The 14,461-nt window shown below is 38.3% G+C and overlaps 1 protein-coding gene across 9 annotated transcripts in view; it reads left to right on the forward strand.

Moving 5' to 3' along the window:
• The window catches only part of CTNND2 (catenin delta 2), a 680,248-nt gene that overhangs the window by 522,693 nt on the left and 143,094 nt on the right, over positions 1-14,461 (forward strand). For all 9 annotated transcript variants that reach the window (XM_040587098.1, XM_040587100.1, XM_040587099.1 and 6 more), the window contains one exon: positions 4,778-4,991. In XM_040587098.1, the coding sequence (XP_040443032.1) occupies positions 4,778-4,991 (214 nt within the window). The remainder of the gene's footprint in view (positions 1-4,777; positions 4,992-14,461) is intronic.

Consider the following 14,461-nt stretch of genomic DNA (forward strand, 5'->3'; position numbering starts at 1 on the left):
GCTCTCTAACAGCATCTTCTGAAGACGTCAACAAAATATTTCTACTGAGGGAAAAAAAGGAAAGAACATTCAGAAATTAACATGTCCATGGATTAGTCATGAGAAACATTGCAACACACCCAGCATTTTTATACTTCTAGTCTGATCCTTTTTTATTATTATTAATTTCTATTTATTTTATTTTTAGAAGAGATGGAGTAAAAAAGGAATGTTCAAGACAGGAAGAATAAACTTTTATGTTATGACTGGGCTAACTGTTGTGCTGCAGAGTTGAAGGTCATTCTTTTGACTTCAGAAGTGGCTGCTCTGGGACTGGTCTGTGTGAGAATAGAGTTGGTCTCCTTTATGTCCTGACAACTTGGTACTATGCTGTTTGTTTGCTTGTAGTAGGCATGCAGACTCCAGTGTATTGTTTTCTTTTTCTCCTAGAAGCAGCAAGGCAGCAGCCACTGAGCTGCCAATAAATATTACATTAAGAAATGTTCTCTTTATAGTCAGAAGAGAGACAGAAGTATCTGTTGAAAGTCCTTTGGGAGAGTGGGGTTTGATGCCCCATTGGTGCAAATTGCTGCTTATGCGCCCATCCTAGTATTCTTGGCAAAGATGTTTGGCAATAGTGCTGCTGAACTCACTGGAGCTGTGACAACTTAGCTCAGCTGAGATCTGCCCCAGGAGACTTACTAGGTCAGAATTGACCTCCAGGCTGCGGCTATTAACTCCATAAAGGACTTGAACAAACAGTTTTCTTTCCTTTGCCTCAGTTTCCATAAATGTAAATAGATTCTGCTAAGATCCATCACAGTCTCACCATTTGTCAGGCATAGTTAAACCTGCTGGAGAATATAGTATTAAACAGCTATATAGATATGTGATGGAAACACAAAGGTGGAGTGAGACTTCTGGTGGATAATGGGATGTTAGAAAAACAAAAACAAAGCAAGACAGCAGTCCAGAAAAAGAACAGCATCAGAAACTGAGCTCCCAGTTGTGAAGAATCAGCTTCACCTCTGCCTGCATGACAGTTTGCCAAGTATCTGAGCCTGGAAATTCAAAGAAAGATTGCAAAATAAGTCTTGCCTTTCCCAGGTAAGGATAGGTACTTTCTTCAGTAGAAGTTAAGAAATTTTGTCAGATTAGGTAAAGTGTTATGTAACATCCATTTCATTTCTGCTGTATTACCCATTTTTTTCTGTCAGAAATGCATTTTAGATTAATTTTTAATGTTCTTGCTTTTAAGAAAGTATCTTTGAATCACTTCAGTCTGCCTGCTGACTTCGGGCTCCTGGGGGAGGAGGAGCTGCATGAGCTGAATACTACTGTGCTGTCAGATACCGTGACTGAAAAGGGAAGGTGCAGCTCAGGACTAATTCAGGACAGGCTGATTGTGGCAATACCACACATTTTCTCTTAGAAATGAGTGAAAGATAGCAAACACTGTCACCTGAGAGCATCCACAAGAAAAACTTCTGAGGAGCATGAGATGCCTGTTGGCTGTGTCCTAGAGGGAGAGTGGAGAAAACAGCACAGGCACAGTGTGCCCCTGAACTTCGAATAGAGGCAGGGCCCTTTGAGTCTTCTTATTAATTGTAGTACACAGAATGATTTTTGCTACAAAGTTAATATTTTTTTCTCAATCTTTTTTTAGCAGTGAAGCAATTAAAATATTCATTCAGCATATTGTGCTTTAAAAATATAATTCACAAAGATCAGCAGGCATGTTTTCATTCTGTTGTTCCTGATGTTACTCATCACACCAGAACAATTTGTGTATTTTTTAAACATGTTCTTTCTTCTGTCGGATCTTGTTTCTTTTCAGAGGTTGAAGTGTGAAGCTCAGTGGTTGATTCACCTTTTGTAGAAATGATGGGCAAGTTTTTGTTCCTAGTCTTGTTTCAGTAAATGTCATCTATTTTGTTGCGTAGGTGGCTCTTCATGTAGTATGCTTAGTCTTGAATATCTGGTTGTAAGGGGAAACAAACATATTTTAATTTGAAGATTAAATGGTGATGGATTATAAAAACAAGCAAGCAGACAAACCTCACACCCCCACCCCACCCCCACCCCTTCCAGATAAACTTGGTAAATTTTTTTCCAGGCTTGGAAAGGAGCAAATGATTTCGTTGCAAGTCACCTTGTTCACATGGATGAAGTTTTGACCAGGGAGATGTATTGCAACACCTTTTCTCTTTGGTCTGTTTTTCTGGTTTTTAAACTGAAGAATGTCACAGTTTCTCTAAGCAGCAGAAGCATGGACTCTCAAAAAGATTAATGAACTTTTCTGTCTGAAGTTGATATGTTTTACTAATGTCCATTTATCTCTGCACACTCCATGTGGTGTTGGCTGCTGTAGTCTTCCAGGTGACCTGCATATTGCTTAGAAAGTTGGATGTGATATACTGATATAATGCCTATTTCAGGGAAAATATCTTAGTTTATCTTTAAACACTACCACTCTGCATTTAGCCCAAAGCTGTGTTGTAACTGTGTAACATGAAAACTTTTTTATACTGTAACATCTCAGCATGTACACTTTTTAATTAAAAAAATGCTCTATTGCTGGTTCTTGCTGTTATTACAAAAACAGGAATATGCCAGATAAACCAGCAGAAGAAAGAGAGAATTTTTGTTTTATCAGTGAGTAATTTTGTATAGCTTGATTTTGGAACCTTAAAGGCTGAATCCTTTCTCAGTCTTTATTTGCAGTGAATCATAGAATCATTTAGGTTGGAAAAGACCTTTAAGATCATCAAGTCCAACTGCAAACGTAACACTACCAGGGCCTACTAAAGCATGTCCCTGAGCACCACATCTGCACATCTTTTAAACACCTCCAGGGATGGTGATTCCACCACCTCCCTTGGAAGCCTGTTCCAATGCTTGACCACCCTTTCAGTAAAGAATTTTTTCCTAATATCCAATCTAAACCTCCCCTGCCATAACTTGAGGCCGTTTCCTCTTGTCTTATGGCTTGTTGTCTGGGAGAAGAGACCTACCCCCACCTGCCCACAGCCTCCTTTCAGGGAGCTGTAGAGAGCAATAAGGTCCCCCCTTGAGCCTCCTCTTCTCCAGGCTGAACAACCCCAGTTCCCTCAGCTGCTCCTCACAAGACTTGTGCCCCAGGCCCTTCACCAGCTTCGTTGCCCATCTCTGGACACGCTCCAGCACCTCTGTGTCCCTCTTGCAGTGAGTGGCCCGAAACTGAACACAGTATTTGAGGTGCAGCCTCAGCAGCACTGAATACAGGGGGATGATCCCTTCCCCTGTCCTGCTGGCCACACTGTTGCTGATACCAGCCAGGGTGCTGTTGGCCTTCTTGGCCACCTGGGCACACTGCTGGCTCATGTTCAGCCGGCTGTCAGCCAGCACCCCCAGGGCCTTTGCCTCCAGGCAGCTTTCCAGCTGCTCTGCCCCAAGCCTGTAGCATTGCATGGGGTTGTTGTGACCCAAGGGCAGGACCCGGCACTTCTCCTTGTTGAAGCTTATGTTAGGTTCGTGAAATGCCATACATTGATTGTTCCTAAATATTTGAAATTAATAAGCATGAATTTCTAATAAATTTAAGTATGCTTTGTTTAACCATTTCCTAGTCCCAAGCCTCTTCTCTGCAAAGAGCCTTAAGAATGAATGCCTATGCAAGAACAGCTTCACAAAGAATTGGAAACTTTTTCATCATAAATGTTTATTTTAAGATTAGTTTTTCTCCTTTCCCTTCAGTTTTGAAAACACTCTCTATTTGTATCTGTTTTATTGTCTTATGCAAAATTTTACAATAGTTGGTAAAGTGGCCAGCTAAAATGTCTGGTCAACCTTAGCCAAGTGTCTTAGCACCTTAGCCGATAACACACATGGAGAAACTTTTTGACAGAAATGTCTATATAACTTACTTGAAGCTGAAGCATTGTGCTCTTTGGATGTTAGGTATGAATCAGTATAGTTACTGATTACTGTTTACTGTTTGAGGAGCAAATAGTGCCAGAGAACAACAAAGGTGGGTATTTGCAAACAAATTTTATAATAAGTTGTTCTTGGTATTCTCGAACTTCTTGATCATTTGGCTCAAAGATTTTTGTGCTTTTTCTAGAATGATATTTAATGTAAGATACTGCATTAGAAATTTATTTTGCAGGCTGCCTTAGGAATGAGTAAGACTTCTGTTCTGCATCACTTAAGGGTCTCCCTCAGTCATAACAGAACAAGCTTTTCATTATTTATCCATTATCCTTGTCTTTATGTTTGTGCTGACTTCCTCCTTTTCATCTTTGCTTTTCCCATTTCTTTTTTTTTTTTTTTTTGATATAACATCCTTGCAAAGACTACAGTAGCTGCCCATATTCCCAGTAATTAAATGTAAAAGGTGGGACTCCTACAATTTTTGTTACATTACATGGGTTTTTTTTGCTTGTTTGCCATAGTCTTGTGGTTTTTCCTCTACCTTGTGATATGTTACACTCCAAAGCAGGTGATGTTTCTCCAGTGCAGGAGAAATCCTTGCCAAGGCAAACCTTGCTAAACCTTGAGAAACCTTGATGAGGCAACATTCTTGACTAACTTCTGGCTGTTCTTACAGAGGTTCAGGTTTGTCATTATACAGTTACGTTGACACTGAAAAAAATAAAACAAGGCATCAAAGCAGTGTAATATAACACCTTTGTGGAGCTGTCAGCATACCTTTGCTAGTGCATAGCTTACATAAACCACAACTTAATTGCATTGCATAGCATCTATAGTACCAGTGTTCATTCCCTAATTTTATGATTATCACTTTGGCTTGTTTCAGATAAGACGACAAGGCGGAATACAATTACTGGTGGACCTATTGGACCATCGGATGACAGAAGTCCACCGTAGTGCCTGTGGAGCTTTGAGAAACTTGGTATATGGGAAGGCAAATGATGACAACAAAATCGCTCTGAAAAACTGTGGTGGTATCCCAGCATTAGTACGGTTACTCCGCAAGACTACAGATTTGGAAATTAGAGAACTGGTCACAGGTTTGAATCTTTCGCTGTTTTTTGTTCAAACTCTATATAGGCCCTGCAAGCACAGTTCTGTGCTGCATGCCACTTGCTTCATCAGTAACTTATTACCATCTTCTTTGCCATAACAAAACGTTTTCAAGCCCTTTGGATATATGTAATGTATGAATAGCTTTTATCAGTATCATGCAGGTAGTTTACAGATGTAGGCATGGTTTCCACTTACAGTTGCTGGTCACTTTGTTCTTGGTTAGCTGTGAATATTCTTGCAGGAGATGTGCTCCACACACAGATAAGTTGTGAAGGGAATCCACTGCTCTCCCTCCTGTCTGTTACTCATTTCTTTTATATCTGGTATATTGACAGGGAGAATTTGTTTGAGGGGTTTTGTACCTTTCTTGTGGTTCTGATAGGAAAATGGAAAAGATGGACAATGTCATCTTCTGAAGCCTTTTTTCTTAAATTTGGTAGCATGCTGTGTGATGTATGTTAGACATGCATGTAGTGGTAGGGTATTTCTTTATATAGTATAATCTGATCTTTTTGAGATTGTTTGGACTTTTTCGTAATGAAATCCAAGGTGGGGAAAGATGTTCAGAAATACAGAATTGCTGTCAAACAACGCCAACTTGGAATGTTTGGAGATTTTTTTCTCCCGTGTTTCCCCTAAGCTATCCTATTTAAAATGCAAACCAGAAGCTAGATATTTTTTCTAATTTTTCACTTTCTGATTTCAATTTTATTTGATTTCTAATATCAATGTGGTGATTAATTTAATGCTACAAATAAAAAAAACTTAAGATCTTTTCATTATCCTGTTTTACAATGCCTGTATTTTCATTATGATTTTCCTACTAAAATATGTAGGAAAATTTCTCATTTCTGTCATAGAAGCATCAGAGTACACATTGCATCTATGCTTCTGCAGAAATTACTTACCCTTGTGGGTCAGGCCTCATTTAGGATGCAGTTTATAAGATTATTGTCCTTTGGTTGACTCCAGGTTCCTTCCTTGAGGGTGTCTGAATAAACTACACAGTGTTTATTAAATGTAGATATTTATATTTAATTTTGTTTCTTAGTTACACCACCTATCACCTCATACTTGTTAGGCAGGATTAATGGGGCGGAGATACTGGGTTACATGAGCTCGGATGGTGCCTCCCGCAGAGTGACAGAATTACTGACAGATCTAATAAAGTGTAACCACCGCTTCAGATTCAACATACTTGTTTGTCTCTCGGTTATGTTGTCTTGTGTCCTGGCTCCAGGGAACATTCTGCCTATTTATTCTGAGTAGTATGTGGCAAACTGCTAATGAACATCAGCAGTATACCTCAGCAGTCACAGTGGCACTTCTCTTGCTGTCTGTAGACAGGGCACATAATGTCATTAGGTCATTTAAATAAAAGATACTAGGCTACAGTTTACATTCCTTCCATTGCACAGTATGTTGTTAAATTTTCCTGAATCCCAACAGAAAGAAAGGGGGAGGATGCTAGCATGCCCTCAAGCTGTTACTACTGAGATGAGCAGGTCCTGACCAGCGATGGCAGGCAGTAGCCAGCCTTTGTATGGGTAGGTGCCCCTCCCAGGAATGGTGAGCATCAGGAATGCTGGACATCTGTGAAGGGGGAGCAGTGCAACATGGTGACCCTGAGGAATGGAGTCAAAGTGGGTGGTATTTCAAGATTTTATTCCTAGGCCTGGTTTTGTATTGTTGTTTTGGGTTTTTTAATAGCCAGTACATCCCGGAAGGCCACTGCTTGCCCTGGCCAGGTTTTGAGCCTTTTGGAATGAAATCATAGGCCTTTGCTTTGAAAATGCTAAGCTCCTTTCCAAAGCAAGGCTCATTGCTGCTTCTCTCATCTTGTATCTCTTAGAAAACAGGCTGGAATCATGCTTCTGAATCAGTTCTCATTTGCTTTTTTGTAAAGTGTTATAGTGTGACAGCTATCCCAGCTAAATTCCTTCCCTCTGTCCTTTCTGGGGAAGGAAAGATGGCTCCTGCAGCAGCTGCCTCAGTGATGAAAATTTGGCTTGGTGGTGGGCACAAGGGAAAATAAATGAAGTTCCTCCTGCTTTCTGCTAGCCTTCCTGTTTTCAGGTGGCAGAAAGATAATTGTTTCAGTAGTGCCACTGTAGCCTCAAGGAAGTACAGAGAAAGTAATAGCAAATGTGTGTTTTAGGAGTAAATGTAATACCTTGAGCCTTTCCATCTCCTGTTCATTGTGCAGCCTGTTTACATAAGAGCTGTTCTCGTTTGTTACTTTCAGAAAAAGAACAAAGTTCCTGCCTTAGGAAGTCATACAGGCTGTGTCATCACTGCCTCTAAATACTCCTCCAGCATTTGTCCTCAGAGTGCTTCTCTTAGGTGGGAAAGTGTCATTATCATGGTTGTACAGATGGGGAACTGAGCCTATCAAGTCTAAACAACCTGTCCAGAAATCTGGCAAGATGAAGGTGTGAAATCACTCTTGAGTAGGCACTTGGCTGTGAGGGAAGAAATATGGGCAGGGCAGGTTTTTAGCAGCTCAATATGTCTGAACATTAGCATCACCTGCCCCAAGTACCGTGAAGCGCTGCCTGCCAGCGTGGAAGTTACGATGTTAGTTTCTTCCTCAAAACACACACATTTTCTTCCTTCTTGTTGCTTCTCTCTAAGGAAATATCTCAAGACTGGTTTTGGAAGTTTTTTTTTTTACCTGCAGACCAGCTTTCTAGCCCTGTCTATAGCTCCTTGCTTGTCAGGATTGCCTTCGATGCATTTGTGGGTTTTCCTCTTTTCAGAGATTTCTTTCTGCCATAATCTCTCCAAAATGGAGTTTTTCACTTCTTCATTATCTTGTCTTTCTCCTCAGCAGCAGAGGTCTTGGCCTAATGCTGGAAAACCTTACCATGCTCAATTTTTTTATTGAGCAAACTGAACCTCGTTGCAAAGTGATAGTGCTTCAAGGCTTTCTCACTTGGAGCAAATGATTTCAGTGCAGGTTTCCATGTAGAAGCCATGAGGGAAGTCTGCTGCCTGGATGTTGCAAAATTAGATAGTGTTAATGTCCAGGAAATACTTCGTAATGTACTGAAAGTGTACTCTTCCAGAAACACTTCCACAGTCGCTGTTTCTTACTAGAAGAAGCTGGATAAACAGAGGTATAGCAATGAATGTATGCATTTATGCAGAAGTGGAATACTCTGATAGAAATACAGATTTTAGCATGGCCTACAACCTCTGGTAATTTCCAGAAACTCAAGGAGAACCTGTATTACAATACCTGGTTTCATGTAGGTCTGTAAATGAAAAGAAATTGGTATGAGCTGGATGCACTGTACTTAATGTAGCCATCTTCACCCCAGCGCTGTGCCACTAGTTTCCACAGTAGCTCCTGTTAATGGGAAAAAAATAAAAGCCTTCTATTTTAAAATAATTAAATGTTAACACTTTCCTAATAAATATAAATAGACCAGAACACAGTACAAAATTAGCACAGATCCTGCAGATGGTAGAAAAAAATGTTTTCCCTTGTTAATAATGACAATGAGTAGCTGATTTGTGATTCTCTTGCCTTTCCCAAGTTAATTATGAACTCTTCCACAAAATTCTATTTTAGCATTCTTTCTATTTGTTTTACTATTGGGAAAAATAAATAATAATAAAAAAAAAAGAGAGACATGAAAAATGTGTAGTGTTAGCAAAGATAACACAGGAATCCTGTTGATGCCTTGTGAAGAAGGTGAGATAAGCAGCTGTTGCTAGCTCCAACCTGTGCTTGCTCCCTGTGCTATCAGCTCCATCTGGTACCTCGGTACCTGTCTCAGACAAAATGATTTGAACTGCTCTTCTTCTCATTCTGACAAACAAAATCCATTACAGCTAAAAGCACAGTTTCTACCTGTGAACAATAACCTAGCTGAATTAGAAATAACTCTGTTTAAAGAGGCCCCTTATATGACTGTATCACCCGTTTTCAAACTGTATATACCATATTTGATTGAAAGGTAAAAGGGGATGATCCACTTTCAGAAGGCACATGATGATAAAAAAATATAGCTATAAATAATGACATGGGAAATTGTTTCTTCCTGTGCTGGCAACCAGCCTGCTGCTTATTTTAGTTGACATTAAGGTGTCAGAGATTTAACTATTGTCTACTGAAAATAAATAAATTATGGAAATTACCACATTTACAAAACAAAATAGTTTCAAAAGCATAAACAATCTAATGCTATACATATACACTATATTTAGATAGATAGACATGGACTTTGTATATTTAATTCACTTTTCTATTCACTGAATCAGAAAGCATCTGTTCCATTCCTGAAAAAAAAATTGTAAGATGTTTTGTATGTAAGTTCCTTTCAAAGAGGCACTAGTTTTCCAAGTGTATTTGGCCCATTGTCAGGTTGGGCAGGAAAAAATTTTCATTTACTTCCCAGATTTTGGATTCCAATATTAATTACTGTTGTCTTTAATTTGAGCTGTGGCCAGTTTGTGTTTTGGCTTGGTTGGTCCTCTGTTGTCATCCCATGTTATGCAACATTGTTATGTTGTGTTCTGTTTTTAGTAGATTTCACATATATAATGCAGTATTTATAACCTTATTGATAGTCTGTCAGTGTTACTGAAAGCAATTATATGTTGTAGCCCTTGTATCTATCTGGTTTGAGGTAATGGCTGCAGTTTAAACCTCCTTTTGATTGCATACTCCTTATTAGTATGTGCATAAATTGTTGGCAGGTTGGTCAAGACACTATAGAAGGTCCCTCTGAGCCTTGCATATGTCTTTGCTAATCAGCATAATTGCAAGTGAGCAACCCTGCAGTGATGTGTAAAGCAGGTTTAAGGGAGTATTCTATTTAAATGGACCTTTTGGCTTACTTCAGTGGAAGATTTATTATGCTCTATTTTTATTAAAGTAATTCTGACCACTTCTTTAGAATTTTTAACTTCCTAGTACAATGGCAATTCTTCTGTTGGGGCTTCCCAAAGTCAACATCACACACGTGAAGTTGTTTCCTATTTGTGATGTTATTTTCTAAATGGACTTTGTTAAGTATTACACTTGTGACTTTTTTGTATAGTAAATCATATTTAACAATATTATGGCAGAGGACTGACTAGTGCTTTGGATCTTGAAGCAATTTATCAATTTTATAATTTTCTGCGAAAGTGCCCTTGACATTAGCTTAGTTACTGGAGTGTGTAAACACAGATGTGAAATTTTATTGTGATATAAACATTCATTTAGAGGTGGCAACTATTTGTAACCCTATTGCTCTTCAGAAATTTGATTTGAAAATGAGTAAAGGATGGTTTATCCCACTCTGAGGTTACTTCACACAGACTTAAGTAAAGAATCAAACTCTCCCATGACTTGCATTCTTACAGTATTTCACCTAGATGTAATTCTTAAAATCTCTACTATATCCTTTTTTTTTTTTTTTTTTTTTGGCAGGTTTATGTTAGATGCCATTCCAGTGTTGATCATATTAAATATGCCATTTCTTAGTTATATTCCTGTCTTGTAATGGAGCAAGAAGCCTGGCCCACGAAAGGACAAATTAGTTAGCAGCTTCTTATATTTACTATAAAAAGATAGGTAGGAAAATAAATGTGTAAAGCGGGTTGCTTTTGGAACCAAAGAGAAGATTTTCGGCATTACATATACGTATAAAAATGTAATATGTTGCAGGTTTGGATACATATCCTGGATATCACAAATTTTTCAAACAGACAATGTGAAGAGCCATCTATGTGCTTAAATTCTCATGATGGTGTAACTGCTGCGACAAGGTTGACATACGTTTGGTTCAGTATAAGCTTAGCTAAGAGAGTAAGACTGCCAAGTATCATTTGAGGCTCGTAACTCTCATCTAGTTAAAGAAAATGGAGGGATGGGATAAATGCAGAAACTGTACAAATGCCTCTTAAGATGCAGCTCTGTGAATTAGTTTCTCCTCCGCCTCCAACACCCAATCGCAATGTCCTGTCAAGTTAAGGAAATTAGGGAGGTTAAGTGTGGAGATAGATAGCTGCTAGAACAAAACACAGCTTTCAGAAGGGCTTGTTTTTATTTTGGCAAGAAAAGACGTACTTGCTTAGTTTCTCCTCTGCAGATAGGCAGATTTTCTGTAGTAACTTTAAACAAATGCTTTGAGGAACTTCCCAAGCACAGAGACAGATGACTTAAAGACTTTAAGCTTAATTATTTTTTAAATGCTATTATTTAAAAATAGGATCAGATTCACAGCTTTCAAATCTGCTTGCTTAGGCACTAAGATTTGCTTGTATGTTTTAAACGCTTTTCATTCAAAAGGGAGGTGTGAAGGGTACTAGCTGTAATAAATCTTTCCTACACTTTCTTTATATGGATGTAATTGCAAATACAATATCCAAACATGATCAGTTTTAAGAGTTGATTCGATCTTTTGGACTAATTTACTTCTAATTATTTTTTTGAAATAACACTTATTTTCAACACCAACAAAATTATTTGTGTGCTGGAAATTCGTATCTGTTTACCCTGGATTGAAGCCAATGACTGAACGAGGGATTACGTATTAGGATTTCTTTGGTATTTCTTTCTTCAAGTACAAAAGCCTTTATATTTCCTAGAAGTTGCGTAACAGTTTGACTCCCTCCCATTACTTCAGATACTTTCAAGCAAGGATTCTTCAACCTCTGCCCCGAGTTTTGTGAACCAGTGAGAATTTCATACAAAATGCCAGACTCTCTGTCAAATCTCCTGCACGTTTCAGATGGCAGTAGAAACATGCTTTGCGTCTCACACCTCAAACTTTGCATAGAATAGTTTATGGTTCCTTGCTGTTACAGTTAAAATCATGTTAGAGGGAAAAAAGGAGTCCAAGGAAAAACTACCTGTTACTGCTGCCTTAATAAAATTAGGCTTATGGCACACCATTATGCAAAGCTAAACAAAAGCAAATGAAGCCACCGGGTCTGCAGAAGCAGTTGGTAGAGTTAATCAAGCTAAAGGTCCAAGTGCCCCAAAACAACTTCAAGCAACTCAGTTTTGGAGGTCTCACTGAAGTCGTATAAACCCTCTGGCCTGTTACTAGCAATGGCAGTGGCATGGTTAGTGAGCTACAGGGCTGCTCTGCTTTTCCACCCCAGTAATCAGTTAATGTAAGGTTTTATAGAGAGTCTTCAAAATCATTATTGCATCATCATAATTTTTAGAAAATACTTTAAATTAAAAAAAAAAAAAAATAAAAAAAACCTATTTGTACTTCTCCAGACTAATAAGCTGACATTTCACAGTCAGTGGATGTGTTATAACAAGGCACAGCCATGTAAGGAGGAACACCATTGGACATTACAGTATGATACTACAGTCTGGAAAAATTAAATTTTAGGTTTTATCATCACCTACAAAAAACATCGTCATCATTTCTTGAAATGTGGAAGTGATTTCCAAAGAAATTCAGAGCAGAAATTAATAGGCATTTTATAAACTCTTCCAATGAACCCATTGTGCAGTCACTTACTGAGACACCAAATCTTCGTACCCATTTTCCTTGCAAATCGGGAAGGTAAAAGGCTGTACAGCTTATACCTACACGTTGTTGGGAAACTGATTTCCAGCCTGTAGGCTACAGTGTCTTCAGGGAATTCTGGAGCCATTCAAAACACGTCCTATTTATAGCTCATATGTCACGGCAAATCTAGAAGTAATTTAATAAATTGTGTAATTTTGCTTCAGAAATGATACTGTCTTACCAAATAACACTTATGCAGACAATATTGACAGTTCAACTGAATTATTTTACACAAAATGTATTACAATTTACTGTCTAATTACAGAACAGTCTTTGTCCCCTTTTTCAATATGCTGTCAGTATTTTGGCTCTGAAAATGGGAAAACTCACTAATAGGATTTGCTGTGTTCATGAAGATACATTCTAACTTTTTTGTGAATTACCAGATTAACTACTTCACCCCCTGAAGCTGCCAGTTAGATAAGGAGAGGTTTTTAAATAGATGCTTTCTAAAATCTTCTGCCTGCTATGGTAACAACTGGCTGGGGCACTGATTTATTGTGTAAGGTTGTTACATTCCAAGAATTGTTACAGGTAAAAGGGAACATACTGGTAAAATAGCAATGCAAAACCTTCCTCGTGTTCACAGTGCCTCTTTCCCTGGAGGTGACTAGGGGAAAGCCTGAACAAGTCACCGGGGAGTTGAGGTCTTAGCTGGAGCAGAGCGATGCTTGTGGCAGGGACGTCCCTCTCTTTTCTCTTAGGGGCTGCTTGAGGAAGTTTTCATCAATTTTCCCATCACAGCCTGCCTCCTTCTCCCTGCTTCCCAGGCAAATTCCCAATCACTTGTCCTGAATTTACCACACTCAGTCCCAGCACAAAACTCAAGGTAGTCCCTTTTTGCTCTCTTTTTCTCTCTGGCAGTGGAATCACTCCCATGTATGAACCACATCAACTTCCAAGTCTAAATGAGAAATAACTGGTTTTTCCCTTGTACAGCCAGCGACATACTTCTTCTGTGGAAAATTAATTCCAGTTGCTTTGATTCATATCGCAATGAAACCAATTTCCTAGTTTGCTTGTTAATATGCTACAGAAATTATTCTTATATTATTTTTTTTTTTTACTTTGGTCAAATCGAAGTTTAAGAGGAAATGTCAAACAATGCAGTCTAGATGGATAAATAGAGGACATCTGTTGCAGCATGTGGCTTGACATAACAACTGCATTGAACTTTTTCAGCAAGTAGTAGTCCTTTGGAAAAATTCAGCTGGACATGTGATTTTAATGCCTCTGACTGAAAAATGGAGTATTAAAACACTTGCAGTTTAAAACCACTCTATAGTTTGAAATGTTTGCCTCTTGCGAAACAAAATCGTCAGCATTTATTTTGAAAATAGTTTCTGTTTAGAAACAGATCTAAATATTTCACTATTTTGATTGCAAAATGAAAGTTTGAGGATATGCTGAAAGCTTTTTGTTTTGTGATGAAATTATTTTTTTCACTTTGGCCACTAATTTTTTCTTATTTTTAGGTTCAGAGGCCAACCTCCCTTCTTCCTTCCAAAATAATCTTACTTTCAGTGCTGTCTCTATCTTAGATAACAGTTTTAAGATTTGGTTGGTAAATAAGTGTATCCTCTTTTTTTTTTTTTTTTTCCCCCCCAACTGTACAATGAGCCTTTCATCATGTAGGTATATGCAACAATAGACAGGACTAACTTCCTAATTGGTTCTTGTGAGAAAGGTGTTTGGTACTTAAACCTGTAACTTGATGTTCAGTTTTAAATATAACATTTTTGTTCTCTGTATTAGGGTGTCTTACCAAACATATATTTTGGTCTTGCGTGTGAGAAGAAATTCTTCAGTAAAACAGATGTGTAAGCATTAAAAAAAACAAATAATCTTTGCATTTATATATGCATCCTTGTTTGATTTCCTTGTTTTCTAACAAAGTATTTAATTGGGAATGGTATTGCCATTAG

Source organism: Falco naumanni, chromosome 3 (genome assembly GCF_017639655.2).
Source record: "Falco naumanni isolate bFalNau1 chromosome 3, bFalNau1.pat, whole genome shotgun sequence".
Lineage (NCBI taxonomy): Eukaryota > Metazoa > Chordata > Aves > Falconiformes > Falconidae > Falco > Falco naumanni.